Source organism: Cibotium barometz, chromosome 20, assembly GCF_041138505.1.
Source record: "Cibotium barometz isolate CiBa-2024 chromosome 20, ASM4113850v1, whole genome shotgun sequence".
Taxonomy (NCBI): Eukaryota; Viridiplantae; Streptophyta; class Polypodiopsida; order Cyatheales; family Cibotiaceae; genus Cibotium; species Cibotium barometz.
Window position 1 is genome coordinate 8483476 of NC_141065.1, and position 21637 is coordinate 8505112.

The 21637-nt window shown below is 41.0% G+C and overlaps 1 protein-coding gene across 1 annotated transcript; it reads right to left on the reverse strand.

Moving 5' to 3' along the window:
- Positions 1–16744: 16744 nt before the first annotated feature.
- Positions 16745–17819, reverse strand: LOC147627516 (uncharacterized). The gene is made up of 2 exons (XM_086815087.1): positions 17663–17819; positions 16745–17319 (listed from the first exon to the last, which is right to left on the reverse strand). Exons 1-2 carry the CDS (start codon positions 17678–17680, stop codon positions 16897–16899), a joined length of 441 nt encoding a protein of 146 aa, XP_086671213.1. The 5' UTR covers positions 17681–17819; the 3' UTR covers positions 16745–16896.
- Positions 17820–21637: the final 3818 nt, after the last annotated feature.

Sequence of the window (21637 nt, forward strand, 5' to 3'; positions counted from 1 at the left end):
ATGTCAATAATGCTGGGGAAGCATTTTGACCGTCTCGTGAATGAGGTTGCGGAGACCTAACTGATAAAGGTGCAACAGCTGACGGAGAGTCAACGGAGGACGTCTCGCATAGCAAGATCGACCGAGGTCTTCACCAGCCTCGGTTCGATTTAAATGGTGAGCTTCCGGTACGATGGATGAGGGACCAAGGAAGCGGTCTATGAGTGAGGTGCTAGGTGACCTGCGAAGGATCCTAGAGGGTGCTGACCATACGGTGCTCGGGCTCTGGGGTCGTCGAAGATACCCACACGTGCGTCGGGGAAGATATTGGAGCAAGGAGTAAGAGTTGTTTTCTGAAACCGAGCATGGATCTGGTTGATTGACCTTGCTAGTCCTCAACAACGGATGAGTCCATGGCTTTTTTTATATGGATCTGTTGGTTGATCTTGCTGATCTTCAACGGAGATTCCATTTTGATTTTTATAAGTGACTATATTGCGGGGTACTATGAGCTAGGAACTATCGAAAAGGCCCCTAATAAGTGGACAGGTGGTGGTGAGCATTCTAGTTACCAATGATGCCATAGGAACACCGATGAAGGAATGATTAGAAATGAGAATTCAACCGGATATTTTGGAGGATTATGATCAGTGATTCTATGGTTTCATTAAAAGATTGTTTTAAAGTCAACTGAATCTGTTAAACAAGAAATTTCATATTGGGTGTCTAAGTGGTGTGACTATCTTAAAGTTTGCATGAAGCGCCGGCTAGGGGACCTAGGAACTCTTTTCCTTGGTACCCGGGACAAAACCTAACTAAATTCCTAATTGGATCCCATCACTATAGTGGTTGGCTAACCCATCACTATAGTGGTTGGGTGGTTGGCTAACCCATGGGACTAGATGGGTGGTTGGGTGGTTGGCTAACCCATGGAACTGGATGGAGTTAGGCTGGACTATAGTGGTTGGGTGGTTGGCTAACCCATGGGACTAGATGGGGTTAGGTTGGACTGATGGATCCCTAAAATGAGACTCAATTCTGTTATGGTACGATAGATGAAGTAGATCCCAAATAGAAATTGTTCTATGGAAAAGAATCAACGGCTATGCCTCTTAATGGGGAAAAAAGCGTTGGTCTCTATGATCCAAGTGCAAGTCTTTTTCTTGATCTGACCATGGGACTTACGGGTTCAGTGGTCAGATCAGTTCAGTTAGTTAAGGCTCTTAACTACGTTAGAGTAAAAATATCCTGGAGGAATCGCCCGTGCTTTCCGAGTGAGGGAAGTTTTTCCGGGTTCGGTTTTGGAAGAACCGAGGGATTAGTCTCTTGTCCGGATATCCGTGTGGGCGAGGCCCCGAGTGAGAGGCTCTGCCCCGCACAAGGGGAGTGCTACTTCCATTGCTAGCACCCCCGAATCCGTTGCAGAGGGGGCAGGGATCTTTTAGTCAATCAGCCCTAGGGGCCTTGGCCAAGGAGCTGACAGGGCCAGGGCCAGGGCCCTGCCCAGCCAATCGATTGAGTGTGGGGCAGTCCCGCACTATTTGTGCATGGTTGCCAATCAGCCAAACACACACACACACACACTCTCTCTCTCTCTCTCTCTCTCTCTAGTTTTCTACACATCTACTTCAGTATTTCAAACCAGATTGCGTATTATTACCGTGAATTATCTCTCCGGTGCCTAAGTAGAATCCCACACTCTTGTAGAACACCTTTGTGGCTCTAATTGGCTCTAAACTCTTGCTCGCGCTATGTAAGAAAAAACTTCGTGCTGACCTCATCCTGGTGTAGATTTAAATGAAAACTCTATGTTTATTAATCAATTCAATTACAATTTACAACCATCTCATATTATAGTCAAAGATCTCTTACCCCCATAGCTTGTGGACCTCAAACGTAATCTCGGTCCACTATGTGTCCCCGCTCGTCTCGATGGAGCACTCTATGCCCACATCCCCTATACAGGATTGTGGCACCAATGCAATGGAACTGGCTACTCAGGCGGATCTGTGACACTCTGCTCATCACTCCTATAAGGAAATTAAAACAAATAGTTATTAGACATTGAAATTAAAACAAATAGTTATTAGACATTGAAATAACTAGTATAACATATAAAACATACTTGATACCTGCGTTAACGATGCCTCTCTGTGAAGGCTCCTGGGTGACAATAGCAGGCCCCTATGTACCTCTCCTCTGTGTTCTGAACAATTGACCAAATATAAGTATTATAGCCATTTTTAAACAAATGATAGCTCAAAAGAGACAAATTATAGAAATTATACATACTCATCTAGTTGCGTGGCACCACGTCTTACTCTTGATCCTGATCCTGATCCTGTGCGCCACATCTAGCTTCGGATCCTGATCCTCCATGGCTAGCTCCAGCTCCCGACCCTAACTCTCCTCCTCTTGACCCTCCTGCTCTGGATCCTCCTCCTCCAACGGATCTAGAGGTGCCCTCACCAGGGACTACGGGTCGCAAAGGAGCAAGAGAGTCCAGTGAGGGTAGCCTCCTTCTTGTCAGTGCCGCTCAACACAGATACTGTCCCATGTCCTCCTCTATCTCCTCTCTACTCAAACCTAGACTTTGCGATACTCTCTTGATGGCTATCAAGAGACTTGACTTCCTAGAGTCCGCCATGGATGTCTATAAACATGCAAAAGGAGATTGTATCTAAACCTAAAAGCATACACTCACAATCCACTAGTACATATATGCAAGAATATAAAAGATGCACACAATCACCATCATCACATTCTAAGTAAAATATAACATACTCAAGTATGACTCCAAGTGCCACTAATGGAAATAACAATAACATAATGTATCTCACAATGTTAAGAATGACAACAACAACATAATATCGGACTATAAGCCAATAGTTCCATTAAACTATAGAAACATTATATTATAAAAGATTAGTTTAAATTGATAGTTCCTAAACATTGTGCTGAGCCTGCTGCACTATATCAACGAGCTCAGCATGAGCTCTTGTTTCTTGAGTGGAATCAATTAGCTGATTTTGTTTCCACTCAGTGATGGCCTCTGAAAGCTTTTTTTACGTTTTATTCATGCCAGCTAGAGTTGTCCCGCCACGCACTAGTGTACCTCGAACAAGATCCGCAACATATTGTTTCCTTTGAAGAGCTGTGCAATAAGCATTGATATTATGTGCAGATCAACATGATATCATTGACAATCTTTATGAGTGTCTTGGGTGTGTCCATTGAATATAAACCTGTGTAAATTAATTACTTTGATTAAGCATTGATGGATTTTTCCACATAATATACTATGGTAAGTTGCACTACTCTTGCACCTTATTGCTCACACTTTGATCTCTCTCTCTCTCTCTCTCACACACGCACACACGCACACACACACACACACACACATTCAAATAAGTGCCCATGTGTCCAGGGTGCCATGATGTTCTACTCCAATGCTAATCTAAGCCCTGATTCTTATGCTCGCTTATGCTCTATGGAGGAGTGATGCTCTAAATGAAATGATGGGTTTAGCTTATATGCAAGCAGGAGTATTTGCTATGCCGACAGCACATGGGGAGGCTATAATGTTGGCCGACAGCCAATGGGCATGTGTATGGCAACCCACTGGCTACCCAAGCCCTCCTACAATGGCTTAGAAGCTATCCTTTAGGGCTGGCCATGCCATGGCCTGGCCCAAGGCTTACCTAGATTCTCATAATGCAAACAACTCCCTGACACTAATTGAGCACTATTAACCCTTAATCGACCCTGTCCCTAATCGAGGTCATTGACTAGGGACATCATAACCACCATAACCAAAAGACCATATATATATCCTACACGACATTGACATCTAGGTCTAGACCATATCACCTAGAGCACTATATGGTTTTTGCAGTCGCTCGAGTTTGGGGCTTGCTCGGTTATGTTCACTCGGTGTCTTGTAACACTCATGAGCATTTAACATGGCATTCAAGCATAAGGAGCATCTTCAGCATGTACCATAGCCTAACCAAGAATTTACAGTAGTTAAATCATGTACCCAAGCATAGATCACAATATTTACAGCATGTGCAACAATTAAATCATGTACCCAAGCATAGATCGTAGTATTTACAACATGTGTAGCAGTGTATGGGGCTTCTACAACCCCTACAGTAGTATATAAGGTATTAAAAGCATTTAGGGCATGCATCACAATAGGTTCGGGGCTTGTAGAACCATCCAACAGCATTTAGGGCATGCATCACAATAGGTTGGCCTGTAGAACCATCCACCATCATAGAAAGAGGCTTTTGTGCATTTATAAGGTCGTGGAGGACCCAGACAAACAGGTCGACACCATTACTTGGGCCGACCTATAGCATAAATCCATATATAAAGAAAAGGCATCATTCATTCCAATCATCTCCTTCTTCTCAGTGTTTCTAGCCATTCGACAACAACCCACTCTCTGCTACTGTACATCACATCAGCGTTTTATCATCAGTACACATCTTGGGACAACAGCCCACTCTTTGCTACTACAGCACATCATCATTTTTCTTCTACAGTTTACCTCGGGATAGCAGCCCTCTCTGCTGACCATCTCACATCATCTTGGGACAACATCCCTCTCTGATTATCTTCACCATCGACACCACTCTGCTTCTCACCACCCCTTAGGTATTGCAACACCCTTGTCACCAGAGTTTGCACCACTCGCGATGGCATCCCTCTCTGCTCTTCAACACCATTCAGGTACCGCAACACCCAATAGAGTTTGCATCATCAGCGTTTCTAGCCATCCGACAATAGCCCACTCTGCTGATGTACATTACATCAGTGTTTTATCATCAGTACACATCTTGGGACAACAACCCACTCTCTGCTACAACACATCATCATTTTTCTTCTACAGTTTACCTCTGGATAGCAGCCCTCTCTGGTCACCATCTTACATCATCGGGATGGCAGCCCTCTCTCCTTATCTTCACCATCAACAAAACTCAAGACGGAAGCCCTCTCTGCTCCTCACCACCCCTCAAGTATTGCAGCACCCTTGTCACCAGAGCTTGCACCACTCGGGACAACAACCTTGTCTACTCTTCATCACCATTCAAGTACCGCGGCACCCTTGTCACTAGAGTTTGCATCATCAGTGTTTCCAGCCATCCGACAAAAGCCATGTGGTGACTCCCCCGGTGAGCCGTGCAACGCTGCGACCCCGCTCTACCAAGAGCTGTGCGGTGATCCCACCCCCCTCCCAAACCATGCCGTGTCTCAACCCCGCCCCTGCCAAGAGCCAGTGCTATCACACAACCCCGGAGCTGTGCTGTGCCATGCAGTGGAAGTATTTGTCTAAGTGTTTGCGCGGGCAGATTTGGAAGGATATGGGGAGGAGTATTTGTCTAAGTGATTGCGCGGTGGACTTACGTGGATGTGGGGAGGAGTATTTGTCTAAGTGTCCGCGTAGGTGGACTTGGAAGGATGTGTGAGGATTATTTTCTACACCAAGAGTGTTGTTTGGATGCTCCCACTCCTCTCTTGGAAACGCCCCTTTCTTCGATGTCTTGGAAACATGGAATGTTTAAAACGACCTCGTTGAGGAGCCTATATAACTCGTTGGGCAATTGTAGCCTCCTGTTCTGAAGATTCCACCACTTCCCAACATGCATGTCCACATTGCCTCGAGCCCTCTTGGGCTATCCGTAGTCTCGTATGTATCTGGAGCTATGTGTCTTGTGTTTCCATAGTCTTGCATGTATCTCTAGCTAAATAGTGAAGTGAGCATGAACACATATCTCCCAATCAACACGTGTAATCTCCACATATTAAAGATTCGCTCTCGAGCGATAAGACTCTACTAATGTGTCACTAGGACCAGCACCACTAACACGCTTAAGTGTCGTACGCATGCTAGACCACTCTAACTCTACTAGTAGCTCCTTAAAGCTATGAGGGAGTATCAATGGCTCGAGAAAGTTATATATATATATATATATATATATATATATATATATATATAGAGAGAGAGAGAGAGAGAGAGAGAGAGAGAGAGAGAGAGAGAGAGAGAGAGAGATTTAGAGAGGGTTAGAGAGAGAGGTAAAGATTTAGAGAGAGAGAGAGAGAGAGAGAGAGAGAGAGAGAGAGAGAGAGAGAGAGAGAGAGAGAGAGAGAGAGAGAGAGAGAGAGAGAGAGAGAGAGGTAAAGATTTAGAGAGGGTTAGAGAGAGAGAGAGAAGAGAGTGAGTTAGAGAGAAGTAGTGAGTGTTAGAGAGAGAGAGAGAGAGAGAGAGAGAGAGAGTTTGAGAGAGTGAGTTGGAGAGAGTTAGATAAAGGTAAAGAGAGTGAGTGTTAGAGAGAGATAGAGGGTTAGAGAGAGAGAGAGAGAGAGAGAGAGAGAGAGAGAGAGAGAGAGAGAGAGAGAGAGAGAGAGAGAGGGGGGGGGTTAGAGAAAGAGAGGGGGGTTAGAAAGAGAAAAAAAGAGAGTGAGAGAGAGTGAGAGTTGGAGAGAGTTAAAGAAAGAGAAAGAGAGTTAGAGAGTGTGTGTGTGTGTGTGTTAGAGAGAGAGAGAGAGAGAGTTAAAGAAAGAGAGAGTGTTAAAGAGAGTTAAAGAGAGAGAGAGTTAGAGAGTGTTAAAGGAAGGAAAAGAGAGAGAATTAGAGAGAGAGAGAGAGTGTGTGTGTGTGTGTTAGAGAGGAAAGAGAGAGTTGGTTGTTGTCGTCAGTTTGAGAAAAATAGAGAGAATTAGAGAGAGAGAGAGAGAGTCATTGTTAGAGAGTTAAAGAGAGAATTAGAGAGAGAGAATGAGTGTTAGAGAGAGAGAGAGAGAGAGAGAGAGAGAGAGAGAGAGAGAGAGAGAGTTATAGAGTGAGTTAGAGAAAGTTAAAGAGAGTAAGTTAGAGAAAGGCAAAGAGAGTGTTATGGGAATATATTTTAAGCCCTCTTAAAAATATTATTCTACCCTCTTAGATAATTCGGGGACGCTTGGATTATCTTTGCATTAAGATAAATTATGTTAATATCATGGGTGATGCCATTATAAATATTAATAGGTTTGGTGGATATTTTTCACCAACCATCAGACGCAGGATAGGTAGGACGGTGTGCTGCCACTCGCTATTTTCTCCATAGTGCCCAAGGGGTCCCCTATGCAAAAAATAGCGGGTTTGGGTAGGGCATTATGCTCGTACGATGTCCGACGCAGGTGATACTTTGCGAGTGGATCCATGGGACTGCTACCCCTCCACTCGCAAAGTTTCACCACCATCGGAAGGCAAATGGGTAGGACGATTGGTTGCCACCTGCTATTTTTGCAGTGCCCAAGGGGTCCCCTATGCAAAAATAGTGGGTTTTTGTGGGGCATCATGCTCGTACGGTGTTCGATGAGGGTGAAACTTTGCAAGTTGGTCCATGTAGCTGACCCCTCCACTCACAAAGTTTCACCACCATTGGATGCCGAATGGGTGGGATGGTGTGTTGCCACCTGCTTTTTTTGCATAGTGCCCAAGGGGTCCCCTATGCAAAAAATAACGGGTTTGCGTGGGGCATCATTATCGTATGGCAGACACTGGGGATGAAACTTTGCGAGTGGGTCCATGGGACTGCTATCCCTCCACTTGCAAGCTTTCACCACCAATGGACGCCGGATGGGTGGACGGTGTGTTGCCACCCGCTATTTTTCGCAGTGTCCAAGGGGTCCCCTGTGCAAAAAATAGCAAGTTTGGGTGGGGCATCATGCTCGTATGGTGTACAATGCAGGTGATACTTTGTGAGTAGATCCTAAAGCTTAAACTATTTCTTCGACTATTTCTTGGATCCTAAAAAATCTTATTCCAACGTATACGCCTTTTGAAAGATAGGGATTTACTTTCTTGCTCTTCACAAGGAAAGCATTATATGTTGCAAAAGTGATCTTGCATAAATGTTGGGAGAGCATATAACTCTTATATACATATGTAGACATTTATATGGTGGTCTAAAGAGCCATAAATCAAAGGTTAGATTATCCAATGTCAATTTTGTTTAGTTAAATAAAAGGTCATATGAATAGATTCCCAAATCCCAATGATACATTAAATGAGGTATCAAGGTGATATCATGGGCCACATAGAGTGTCATGTGGCAAGATAAAATCAATGAGTACTAGCATAGCTCTTGCTCGCTTTTTGAAAGTTCTCTTCGTCTCCCCCTAAACCTATGCCAAAGCTCCTTCTTCCTCTCCTATACCTATCACGTGCTATCCTTCCTCTCCTATACCTACCTTCCTCTCCTATACCTACCATGTGTAATCCTTCCTCTCCCCAACCTACCACATGAAAGGCATGTGAATAGTGAAAATGAAGAATATATATAGATGGAGTGTCACGTGACCCAAGATAAAATCAAGAAGTGTAGAGGATTCAAGGAGATGATTGAGGGATGTACTTGTCTCTTCTCTTTGATGTATCCATCTAGCTATTTAAGAGCTGATAATAACAAATGTGCACCTTTGATTCATTAATAATTAATAATGCTTTGATTAGTATCTTGTTGTTTACACCACTCAGGTCATTAATCAAGTAATATTATCTTGATATCTTTATTATGAGGATACCTTAAGTTGGTATCATAGCAAGTTAACAACTATGGTTGGTTGTTGTAGCAACCTTAAGGCTTTTTATGGCCTCAACAAATTTCACACAAGACGCAACTATTTGAATCTACTCACTAAGAACTTACTCTCCGTGAGTGAGGTCACCCAAAATGGGTCCTCCATAGAATTCCATCACCAATACTACATAATTCAAGCTGCAATTGGTGGACATTCTCCCATTCACATTATTTGTCCTCAACAAAGGAGATTGTATCCTCTTGGAGTAAGTGTAGTACTCCCTAACCATGCAATCCAATTCTGCTACTTGCCGAGAGAGTTCTATCCATGATACTCTCCGATGGCACTACCGGCTAGGGCACCCACATGTGCAAGCTATGAAAACTCTACAACTTTATAAGATGGCTCAAGGACGTAACTTCCATACAGTCCCTATAGATCTTTGTGAGGCATGTATTTTTGTGAAGATGTCATCAACTTAGTAAATTTCCCCGATCACACACTAAAACCAAACATGTACTTGAGTTAGTACATTATGATGTATTCGGTCCCATACCCACTCATTCCTTGACCAGTAACATATACATCCTCCTATTTATAGATGACTATTCCAAATATGCACCCAAAATCTTTTTCTTGTTTTCAATAATTAATTAAATCGTGAATCGCGCTAGTCATGAGGTGCATTTGCCAAGGTTTTATGAGCTTTTCTTTTTTTCAAACGTAATTAGAATGACTCAATTTTTGATATACCATCCTCTACTTCCCAAAACATAAATCGGAAGTACTCTTTCAGTTTTGACATTATCATAAATTTGTCGAACGGCGACAAACAACCTTTCAATTAAAGGTCCTCCGAACCGATAACGAGGGTGAGTATATTTCCCAAGAGTTCATCAATTTCTGCTTGCACAGTACTGTATTCTCTTCTATTTTCCTGTATTAAGAGTGTTTGGTTGATGGACACTCCAATGTATCATTGAGGGGGAGGTTGAGAGGTAGCGATTGTGGTTGTGCAATGCTACATTGAGATGGGTGATGGGTGAGTTATGGAACACCTCGATTAAGAGGGGGTGTTGAGAGATGTAATCGTGGTGTTGTGTGTATGTGGGAAAGCATCCTAGAGGTGCAAGATATTGCGGTGAGATAGGAATGCCACATGTAATATTGTATGGTGTTTGAGTGTTGACCAAAAGAGTGGAAAAGGGAGTGCCACATGGATGATGATGTGTAAAGTGGGATAAGGCTAGAAAGCCTATATCATTGTATGGTTCATTGTGATATGCAATAGAATAGAATTGAGTGTTGAGTGTGCAATCTCCCTCTCTCTCTCATGGAGTTTTTAGTGTGGTATAATCCACCTTAATTATGTTGCTTAATCATTGTCTATCACCATGATTAATCCCATTTTAGGATTGTTAACAAAATGGAGAGGTTCTATGGCCAAATTACCTCCTCTCAAAAGTGATGCTAAATCCTCTTCCCTTCAAGGCCAAGTGATTAGAAGAGGATGGGATTGGGGATTGGTTACACACTTTGGGTAGATTTTCAATGGATTTGAAGCACATGAAAGTGTGGTTTATGCATGAAGGAAAAGAGCTATGTTTGGATGGAATTTGCATCTATGCTTTAATCTTGGTGTCTATGAAGCAAATGAAGAGAGAGTTGAAGAGTTTGTGATGATTTACATGTTACAACTCACTCGTCTCAAGAAGAGGACAATGGGCTGCAAACACATGATGAAGGGATGGATGCCTTGTTGCAAGAGTACAAAGATGTGTTTGAAGAACCTAAATGCTTGCTACCTACTAAAGAAGTCAACCATACCATAGAGCTTGAGAAGGATGTAAAACCAGTCAATAAGCCTCCTTATAGGCTTTCAAAGGTTGAGCGGGAAGAGGTGGCAAAGCAAGTGGAAGAGCTTTTGGAAACGGGATTCATACAACCAAGCCAATCACCTTTAGCCTCGTCCATTTTGTTGGTAAAGAAGAAGGATGGATCTTATAGAATGTGCATCGATTATAGGGATCTCAACAAGATCACTATAAAGAATCGATATCCCATTCCAAGGATTAATGATTTACTTGATGAATTGAAAGGAGCAAAAGATAGATCTCAAGTCTGGGTATCATCAGATGAGTTTAAGACGGCATTCTAGACTGAACAGGGTCTATTTCAATTCATGGTTATGCCTTTTGGATTATCAAATGCCCCGGCCACATTTCAGGCTCTCATGAACAAAGTTTTGAAGCCATTCCTCTACAAATCAATTTTGGTCTTCTTTGATGACATATACTTGTGTATAGCAAGTCAAGGGACGAGTACTTGATACATGTGGAGCAAGTGTTAAGGGTATTGAGAGAGCACAAGTTGTTCGCCAAGCAAGGCAAGTGCACCTTCATGTCACAAGAAGTGGAATACTTGGGTCACATTATGAGCAATGATGGTATTAAGATGGATCCCAAGAAGGTACAATGTGTGAAAGAGTGGCCTACACCCACCAACACTACTCAACTAAGGGGATTTTTGGGATTATCATCCTTTTATAGGAGGTTCATACGCCATTATACTCACATGGCAGCCCCACTTTCCGATAGGCTTAAGAAGGAATCATTTTTTCAGGATGCCGTGGCCCATAAGATCTTCCAAGAGCTCAAACAAGCACTAATTTCATCTCCAATATTGGTTTGCATTGATTTTTCTAAGCCTTTCACTATACAGGCTGATGCAAGTAGGAGAGGAATTGGTGCCGTGCTATATTAAGAGCATGGGGTGATTGCTTATGAGAGTAGAAAGCTCACCGAGAAGGAGAGGGAGCTTCATGTTGATGATCGAGAAATGTTGGCCATTTTGCATGCTGTAAAGAAGGAGTAAAGTAGCATCACTATTTGTATGGTGAGCATTTCAAAGTAAGGACCGATCACCGAGTACTCCAATTTTTCCTCACCCAACAAAACCTTTCTCCAAAGCAAAAGAGATGGCTTGCTACTTTGCAAAATTATGATTTCGAGATATCTTACATGGAGGGAAAGGACAATGTTGTGGGCGGATGCACTTTCTAGGATGTGGGCTTGCACTATACATGCCATTTTTTGGAGGTGCATTATGATTGGATTCATGAGATACAAGGTGGATGACATGGCTGGTCCAATGTTTCAGAAATTATAGCAAGGGTTATGTGATGAATATTCACATTTTGAGGTGCGCAATGGGTTGCTTTGGTACAAAAGGGAAAGGTCTATTTGGTCCCTCACTTACCCTTCAAGCTAAAAATCCTACAAGAGATGCACTCTTCACCAATGGCGGGTCATTTGGGAGTGGTCAAGACCTATGATAAGATACAGAAGAGTTTCTTTTTGAAAGGACTTTGGAAGGATGTGCATGACTATGTGCAAAAGTGTTTGCCTTGCCAACAAAACAAGGATCCCAATCAATTGCCGGGACGATTGTTGCAACCATTGCCTATTCTGGAAGGAAAGTGGACACACATAGCCATGGATTTCATTACCGACTAAGCAAGGGTGGAATAGCATCTATGTGTGGTAGTGGATAGATTAGTAAAGGCAGCTCATTTCATTCCTACAAAGGTGCAATGTACGGCTTCTATGGTGGCTCAACAATTTATGGAGCATGTGTTTAGGTTGTATGGAATGCCTAAGCAAGTGGTGAGTGATAGGGATGTCAAGTTCATGAGCCATTTTGGAAGGGTGTCTTTGATTCCATGGGGACTACAATCACTCCAAGTACGGCCTATCATCCACAAATGGATGGTCAAATTGAGAGAGTGAACAAGTGGCTCAAAATCTATTTGAGATACTATTGTTATGACACCCAAGCTTCATGGATAAATGGTTGCACTTAGCTGAATTTTGCCACCATAACAACACCTATCACTTGAGTATTGGCATGTCTCCATTTGAAGCCATGTATGGGTATATGGTGCATGTACCTTCTATTGCATTCAATGAGAAAATTTAGGTGAATCCTCAAGACAAAGAGAAGATTGAGAAGATGTGTGCAATATTGTAAAGGTGCATGTATAACATGCACCTTTGCAAAGGTACATGTATGAAAAAAAAAAATATCACGAGTATTGGCATGTCTCCATTTGAAGCCATGTATGGGTATATGGTGCATGTACCTTCTATTGCATTCAATGAGGAAAAGGTGAATCCTCAAGACAAAGAGAAGATTGAGAAGATGTGTGCAATATTGCAAAGGTGCATGTATAACATGGCTAAGGCACAAAACCAAATGAAGCAATATGCCGATGAATCAAGGAAGCATGCGGAGTTAAAGGAAGGGGATTATGTATTCTTAAGAATCCCTAAGTCAGGTATGCTTCATTGAATGGAGACACCAATACAAAACTTGCTCATCACTTTTATGGACCTTACAAAGGTATTGAGAAGAATTGGTGAGGTTGCCTACCAATTGTTGTTACCTTCTACCACAAGGATCCACAATGTGTTTTATGTGTCGTGCATTTGAAGAAGTATGTGGGACCTCAATTGGAAGTGATTGATGAGTTTCCTTCTATGGAGGATGAAGAGGGAATGATTCAATATGTGGTGGAGAAGGTGATAGGAATGAGGGAAAGAAACCTTCCTAATAGGTCTATTGTTGAGTACCTTGTGAAGTGGAGAGGCTTGCCTAATGAAGAAGCTTCTTGGTAGCCCAAAGGCTTCATGAAAGACCATCCGAAGCTTCTACAAGCAATGAATCATAGTGGATAAAGTGGGTACAACTGTATGGTGTCTTTGGATAGCTATATGCATGGATTGGGATGATGATATGAAGGGTGTCATTGCTGTAAATTTACTGTATTATGGACAGCCATGACTATCGGTGTACTTCATTACTCGTCAATCAAAGCAAGGTGCAACAAGACTCCATGGGCTTATGGGTATCATAGAGGGAAATCCATATGTACATAAAATAACTGGACAGCTCTATGTGGAGTTATTTTGTGTGAGATGCCTTTTGGATTGCAAAGAATGTACTTCCACTCATGCTTGAAGACAAGAAGGTTTTCCATAGTCCATACATTGTTCCCTATATGGTTTCGAGGATGAATTCTTTGGGTGGGGATGGTTTGTAAAGGGGGCTTGGTTTTGAACATAAGGGAAGCCCATGTGCATGGATATGGCCGGGCAAGTATGGGACCCAACATTAATAAGTGTGAAAAGGTGGGAATGTATATAAGTAAACAAATTTGTAATTAGGGGCATCTAATAATTTTAACTAATTAAATCATACTTCTTGGAGCTCCAAGCGTCCATAGCTATGGTGGTACTCCCTTGAGTGCATGTGGTACTCCATCATCATGAGTGCATGTGGTACTCTATTATGAGTGCATTCTCTTTCTCTTTCTCCCCATCATTACAAGAAATCTTGTTAAAACCAAACTAGTAAGCATGTGGGAGATCAAGCATTCACTACACCAGTCAGAAAGATGTAGGCAAAGCCTTTTCATAAGGTGGCTATAAGCGAAAGGAAGAATAATGCTAGGCTTTTGGTAGGGATGCTGAGAAGAGGGGAGATAAGACTAAGAAGAAAGGAAAATGCAACTACTATCAGAAGCAAGGCTATTATATAAATGAATGTAAAAAAAGGCCAGAGAAGGAAAATGAGAAAGAGTCAAGCATAACTGTGGTGGCTGATACATCAGTGCTTCTAGGTGCTAAAAAGAAGGAGTCAACAAACTATGCACATGATGATTGGACATTTATTTTGCACTGTAGTTATGACCCTTCTATCCATGATATATACATGCCAATGATAGATTATTATGTCAGTGCATGATAGATCATCATGTCTATAATTTTGAAATAGTGGTGTTAGCAAACACCACTATCTCAACATGAGAAGTAATGTGCATGCCAATGATAGATTATTATGTGTATGAGATATTGGCACCACATAATGCTTGTTCAGTTATTACCATATGTGCTATGAGTAACACGGAGCTATGGTATGGCCACTTTTTAGTCACTTAAACTTTGCGAGTTTGTTGTGCCTTAAAAGGTAAGAGATGGCATCAAAGTTTCCAAATCTTAAGGCCCTTGCCAAACATGTATATGAGAGGTCCATTAGGAAAGATGTAACAATTGGCATCATTTTTGAAAGATGGATCAGGTAGGATTATCCAAAAATTATAGCTTATACATAGTGATGCATGTGGTCCAGTGAGAACACCATCAATCGAGGGATATCTCTACTTTGTGACTTCTATTGATGACTACTCCATGCACACCCAAGACTTAGGGTGTATACGTTGTTTGAAAGCAAAGTAAGAGGTTATTACATGCTCTAGGAACTTTATTTCTATGGTTAAAAATGTATCTACATGTAAAATTAGCACCCTTCTTATAAACACTTTGTTTCTATGGCTAAAAATGTGTACATGTAAATTTGCCACCCTTCATATAGATCAAGGGGAGGAGTATATGTCAAAGAAGTTTTATCGATATATAAATGAAAGAGGCATAAAACATCATTCGCACATTACCTTACATACCTCAATAAAATAGTGTGGTGATGAAGAGAAAGAACATATCTTTCATGGTGGATATGACATGTTGCATGGTTAAAGACCAAGATTTACCTCATGTTTTTTGGTTGGAGTCAATTATGTATGCCACTTATATGCTAAACATATGTCCCATTAAGGCCTTGCAAACAATTACCCCATTACAAATCTTGAAATGGTAAGATATCAATTTGCGTGTTTTTTATTCTCTTGCTTATGCTCTCATGCCTAAGTAACAATGCAATAAGATGGATGATAAGATGGTAAAATGCATTTTTGTAAGATACGGCTCAGAAAGCAAAGGGTATAGACTCTATGATCCGATTGTAAGTTGGCTTTTGGGGATTAGAGATATTGTCTTTATTGACAACTCAGTTCAACCCATGATTTTATAGTACCAAAAAAATAGCAAAATGTATGCTTACAAGACATCTTTGATATTATGTATTATTGACCTTATCATGTCACTTCACTCATTCTCATCAATCTACTTTGAGTGTTGTGCTTCTATCTATCTCTCCTTACTTACTACATGTGTGTATGTTGGTACCTTTGTCTCCACTCCAACACTAAAAGCCCTCTTTACAACAATGAGCCCAAGGAAGAAGAATTTAGAGTAATGCATGTATTCTCTATGTTTGAGATTTGTGACAAGTAGTCTCACATGTGACCTTAAGAGCTAGTCTTGACACATATAGTGCATGAGGTCTTATGCATGCATGCATTGAGCCTATGGCCTTATGCATGTATACATTAGATCATATGCACTACATGTGTCACCGACTGTTGCCAACTCTCGAGACGAGGTACCAAGGGTGCGAGATCATCTGTCACCGACTGTTGCCAACTCTCGAGACGAGGTACCAAGGGTGCGAGATCATCTATCACAAATCTCAAAATAAAGAATACTTACACTACTCTAAATTTAATTGTCTTGATCTTGCTATGAAGATGGATTCTATAGAGCATTGAATTTTAACACCAAGGACAAAAGTTAAAAGGAAAAAAATGTACACAACTAGCAGATGGTCCAATTTGTACTTGCCGTCCACTACTTTGGTTAATAAGCTTCAAAATTATACATAAAGATTTGTACATGAGACACATTAAGGTTTCCCCAATCCATCTCAAACAAAATTTGTAGATCTTTATAGTGCTGATATAAGTGTTACACTGCATTGGTTATATTAGCATGTTCCTATCGTCGGCATATATACCGAGGCTTATATCGACAGATACGAGCTCGTTAGTTCTTTTCTTTTTCTTTATAAAGTGCTACTATAAGTGCTAAAAAGCACTCTTCTTGCTATAGTGAAAGATGAAAAAAATTTGGTGTGAAACATTTCTCATGTAAGGTCTTGCATACTTATTTTCTAGAAGCTGTTGTACAAGGTGAGGTCAAAATTCAGTATAAGGTGTGGTCGAAATCAAAGTCATTGACAAGATTCTGAATGGCATTGGTGAAATATTGGTAGACGTTTGCGAAACCGACTGACCATCACCCTATATTATATTCAAGAACACCATTGGCAACAAGTAATACATGTGGCAGAACACCATCACATCATAGTACTAATATTGAATATAAACCATGTGGCATCACTCCATAGTACTAGTATTGATATAAACCATGTGGAGACACATCATTTGTTGGTACTAATATTGATAAAACCACTCACTTCATAGTAATTATATTGATATAAACCATGCAATAATTTCATAATACAATTCATAACATATTGATATAAACCATGCAATCATCTCTTAAATCAATACATAGGTAGAGATGAATTCTCAATGATAATGCTCATTACTCACTCAGATACGCTTTCTTCCACTTTCTCTGGGGTAGGTGCACTTATAGGCTCTTCTTCACAGACTTGAGAAACTTGGGTACCTTCGGATGATGCCTTAGGGGGCTCAATGGCACTGATACTGTCATCTGATACAATGGCCACCTCCTCTTCTGGTACTGTTGGGGTGGTAGGAGGTGGTACTTCTTCTTCTTCTTCTTCTTCTTCAACCACCTCCCCTTCTTCTTTCTCATCTTTGCAGGCTGCTTCTACATGAGCATTCATCACCTCCTCGACCATGGGCGCTTCTTCTGTTTCTCTTACACAGGTGGTGGTGGGAACCTCCGGCGCTGCACCAGCCTCCACAGTACCTTCCCCCTTCTCTTCAAAAGCCGCCCCTCCTTCGACAGATCTCTCAATAGGTGCAATCACGTCTGTAGGAAGCTGAAATTTCCCATCAAGAGGCCACAAAAAGCAAGCTTAGCTCAATTGCTGTGAACAGCTATCTATCATTAATCAATACATGAGTCGACCCACCAAGTTTAGCTTATCTCAATACATTCTAAACCATGGCCGCGGCTTAGCTTAATCGCAATACTGGCATAAAAACACCACCATGAATCACGATAATAGCGCGGATTCTACGATGATGCATGATTGTGCTGTTTAATGATCACTCAACCATAGCTTCGACATAGCAACTACATTAACATTTTCCAGATTTTGGAGTCATATTGCAATCTCTAACCTACAATTAGGTGGGTGATTAGTCGAGATGCATGCTTACCTCAACGACAGTAGCCATGTTAATCTAGCGATTAAAGATGGGGATCAGGGAGGGGCGCAGGAAAGCAAAGCAAATCAAACAAGGGGGAGTGGATCGATCGAGGCAAGAAGACGAGATTTATAGTGGGAAAAAGAAAGGACCGTAGATGGTTAATGTGAAATATGAACCCCCCCGCTTGTGGCATGCACGTGAAATGCGCTCTACAGCTGGAAAATCGTACAAGTTCTGCCTGATCAGCAAGGACAATCTCCTTTGCTTTTGTGCTTCAATCAATCAACACACATTTAAGCACAATTATTGATCAAGGGGGAGCTTAGGGTTTATAGACAGGTGTATTATTTTGTTTGGAAATTAAAATGATGCGCCAAACTTACTAAAGTTGGCTGCTAATTAGATCTCAATAACTTATTAGTACTATGCTAATAAATTATTTTAACTGACCTAGTCTCAAGAATATTAGATCTCAATAATTTAGTACTAGCATAAATCATTTCAATTGACCTAACCGCAAGAATATTATCTGTCCTAGTTGGCAAAATATTTCGACTAGTATTGCCTTCCCATGCCCCACATTGGGATTAAAAATAATCATTCTTGGGTTGTAGCCTTCTCACTTGATCAATAAAATTCCAAAAAAAAAACAAACAAAACCTCCATATCATCTGCATACAAAGGCTAGTAGAAAATAGATTTGTATACCTGGTTTTTAGGAACACACATATGGTTTCCAGTAGGTACATTTTTTTTTCATAGTTGCTAATGAATTGGACACCTCTTTGTAAATGTAAACACTATAAATAGAGGATATCATGTGCGTACATTTCTTTCAATGAAACCCTTAGAAAGCGAAGATATATCATCCATTTTTTACATTGGGTTGTTGGGGGTTAGCTTAGCGCTAGCAAAAAGATTATTTTTGACCTCCTCTCTACTAGCTTACCTATAAGTCTCTGATAATGTGAAAAAACCCCTTAGGGTTATATTTATAGGGGGTGGTTGTGTGTTTCTTTTCTATCTTGTGCCTATTCAAGCTCTAATGGGATCTCCTCTCTTGCATTGGTATCAAAGCAAGTTCTTTGATCCTTCTCTTGATCAAAGAACTTCAAAACCTAGCCTCAAGAATATTAGATCTCAATAATTTAGTACTAGCATAAATTATTTTAATTGACCTAACCTCAAGAATATTATCTATCCTAGCTGGCAAAATATTTCGACTATTATTGCCTTCCCATGCCCCACATTGGGATTAAAAATAATCATTCTTGGGTTGTAGCCTTCTCACTTGATCAATAAAATTCCAAAAAAAAAAAACAAAACCTCCATATCATCTGCATACAAAGGCTAGTAGAAAACACATTTGTATACCTGGTTTTTAAGAATACACATATGGCTTCCAGTAGGTTCATTTTTTTTCATAGTAGCTAATCAATTGGACACCTCTTGTAAATGTTAAGACTACAAATAGAGGATATCATGTGCATACATTTCTTTCAGTGAAACCCTTAGCGAAGGTATATCGTCCATTTTCTACATTGGGTTGTTGGGGGGGTTAGCTTAGCGCTAGCAAAAAGATGATTTTTGACCTCCTCTCTACTAGCTTACCTATAAGTCTTAAGCTGCTGATAATGTGAAAAACCCCTTAGGGTTATATTTATAGGGGGTGGCCGTGTGTTTCTATCTTGTGCCTATTCAAGCTCTAATGGGATCTCCTCTCTTGCATTGGTATCAAAGCAAGTTCTTTGATCCTTCTCTTGATCAAAGAACTTCAAAAATTTTATTTAAAAAATCTTGAAAAAATGTCTAATTTTTGGTTTTTTTTCCCTTTATTTTTTTCTATTCCAATCTTAGTTTTTTTAAGCTAGGCTTAAGGCTTTAGTTTAAGCCTTATAAAATTTTAAAGACTTTTAAGCATAAAGCTTTAAAGCTCTTTAAGGTTTTTAAAGTATAAAGCTTTAGAGTACCAAGATTTAAAGCTTTTATAAATTTAAAATGTAAAGATTTTATAGGTTTAAGATATATAGCTTTTTAAAGCTTTTAACACTTATAATCTTTAAAGCTTAATGTTTAAAGCTTTTTACCTTTAAAGCTTATGACTTGTAAGCTTTATAGTTTTTAAGATTTGTGAATAACAAAGCTTTTAAAGCTTTGTAATAGAAGAGCTTTGAAAGGTTAAAGCATGAAAGGTACAAATTATAGTTTTTTTTTCATTTTAATGCTTATAAGATTTAAAAATTATAAAAAAGCTTTTGAATTTTTTAAACTTTTAAAATATAAGGCTTTTGAAAAAAGACCTTAGACCTTTTTAAAAGCTCTAATAAGTAAAGTTTATGATATAAAGAGCTTTTAAGCTTCTCTATATATCTAACCCGGCTAACGTCCCCCCTCCACGTGTCCAATTATTTTGAGCTCTCTCGCTGTCAAACCCAAGGAGCCACGTGGCCACCACCTCTGCACTGCGCCGCCTCCATGCAGATCTCCTTTATTCTCTCGCAATTTGCAGGTCTTCCACCACTCCATGCAGAGCCCCCTCCTTCAATGTTTCATTCTCTCGCAGGTTGTAGGTCCGCCCCACCACTCCATGCAGAGCCGCCTCCTTCAATGTTGCAGCTAAATTTGAATTCAAGTAGTGTTCCTTCTTCATCTTCACCTATAGATGTCCTTCTTACGGCCTCCCCTCCTCGGTCTACTTTCGGTTGCCCTCGCCTCCTCTTCTCTGTCTGCATCTGATTGTCCCTCGCCTCCCCTCCTCGGTCTACTCTGTTGCTCTAGCCCAAATCTCCTCTCTCTCTCTCTCTCTCTCTCTCTCTCTCTCTCTCTCTCTCTCTCATTCTCACTCACTGCCTCTTATGCTTTTGCAAGTTGTTTTCTCTCTATCAACCGCATCATGTTCTTTGATGGCATAGTCGGTAGATCCTCTCCTCTTTGGGTCTCCGTATGAGCTTCCCGGCTCTCAAGATGCACTCAGCTCTACTTGTCTCCACTCTAAGCGGTGGGATGAAACCTGTATCTGGCCAATCGCAATCCACATGGCATGGGACATGTGAACACTCAAGTAGCTCGGCTGTTGGATGAATCTATCCTCAGTGAGTGTGAGGAAGTGATCTTTGTAGAAGTGCATCTTCATGGGGAGCTCCAGAGGTGTGATCCATGTGTAATGTGTGAAGAGGCTGAGAAGATCTAACCAGATAACCCAGTTCGTATCCTCGTGAGACAGCTAGAGCATGGTGCAAGCAACTTGTAATAAGGGAATTCATGGGCCTCCTTGGTTGCATGCAGCTGCCTTGGGTGTGTGTGTGTGTAAGAGAGAGAGAGAGAGAGAGAGAGAGAGAGAGAGAGAGAGAGAGAGAGAGATTGATTAACGTGTGGGTGTGTGGGTGTGTGTGTGTAAGAGAGGGAGAGATTGATTTTATTTGTGGGGGGGTGTGTGTGTGTGTAAGAGAGAGAGAGAGAGAGAGAGAGAGAGAGAGAGAGAGATTGATTTCATTTGTGTGGGTGTGTGTGGGTGGGTGTAAGAGAGAGAGAGAGAGTGATTGATTTCATTTGTGTGTGTGTGTGTAAGAGATATTGATTTCATTTATGTGGATGTGTGTGTTGTAAGAGAGAGAGAGATATATTGATTTCATTTGCATGGGTATGTGTAAGAAAGAGATTTATTTCATTTGTGTGGGTGTGTGTGTGTGTGTGGGGGGGTGTGTGTGTGGGTGTGTGTGTGGGGGGGTGTGTGTAAGATATATATATATATATATATATATATATTGATTAATGTGCATGTGTGTGTGTGTGTGTGTGTGTGTGTGAGAGAGAGAGAGAGAGAGAGAGAGAGAGAGATTGATTTCATTTGTGTGGGTATGTGTAGGTGTGGGTGTGGGTGTGTGTAGGCATGGGTGTGTGTGTGTGTGTGTAAGAGAAATTTATTCCATTTATGTGGGTGTGTGTGTAAGAGAGAGAGAGAGAGAGAGAGAGAGAGAGATTGAT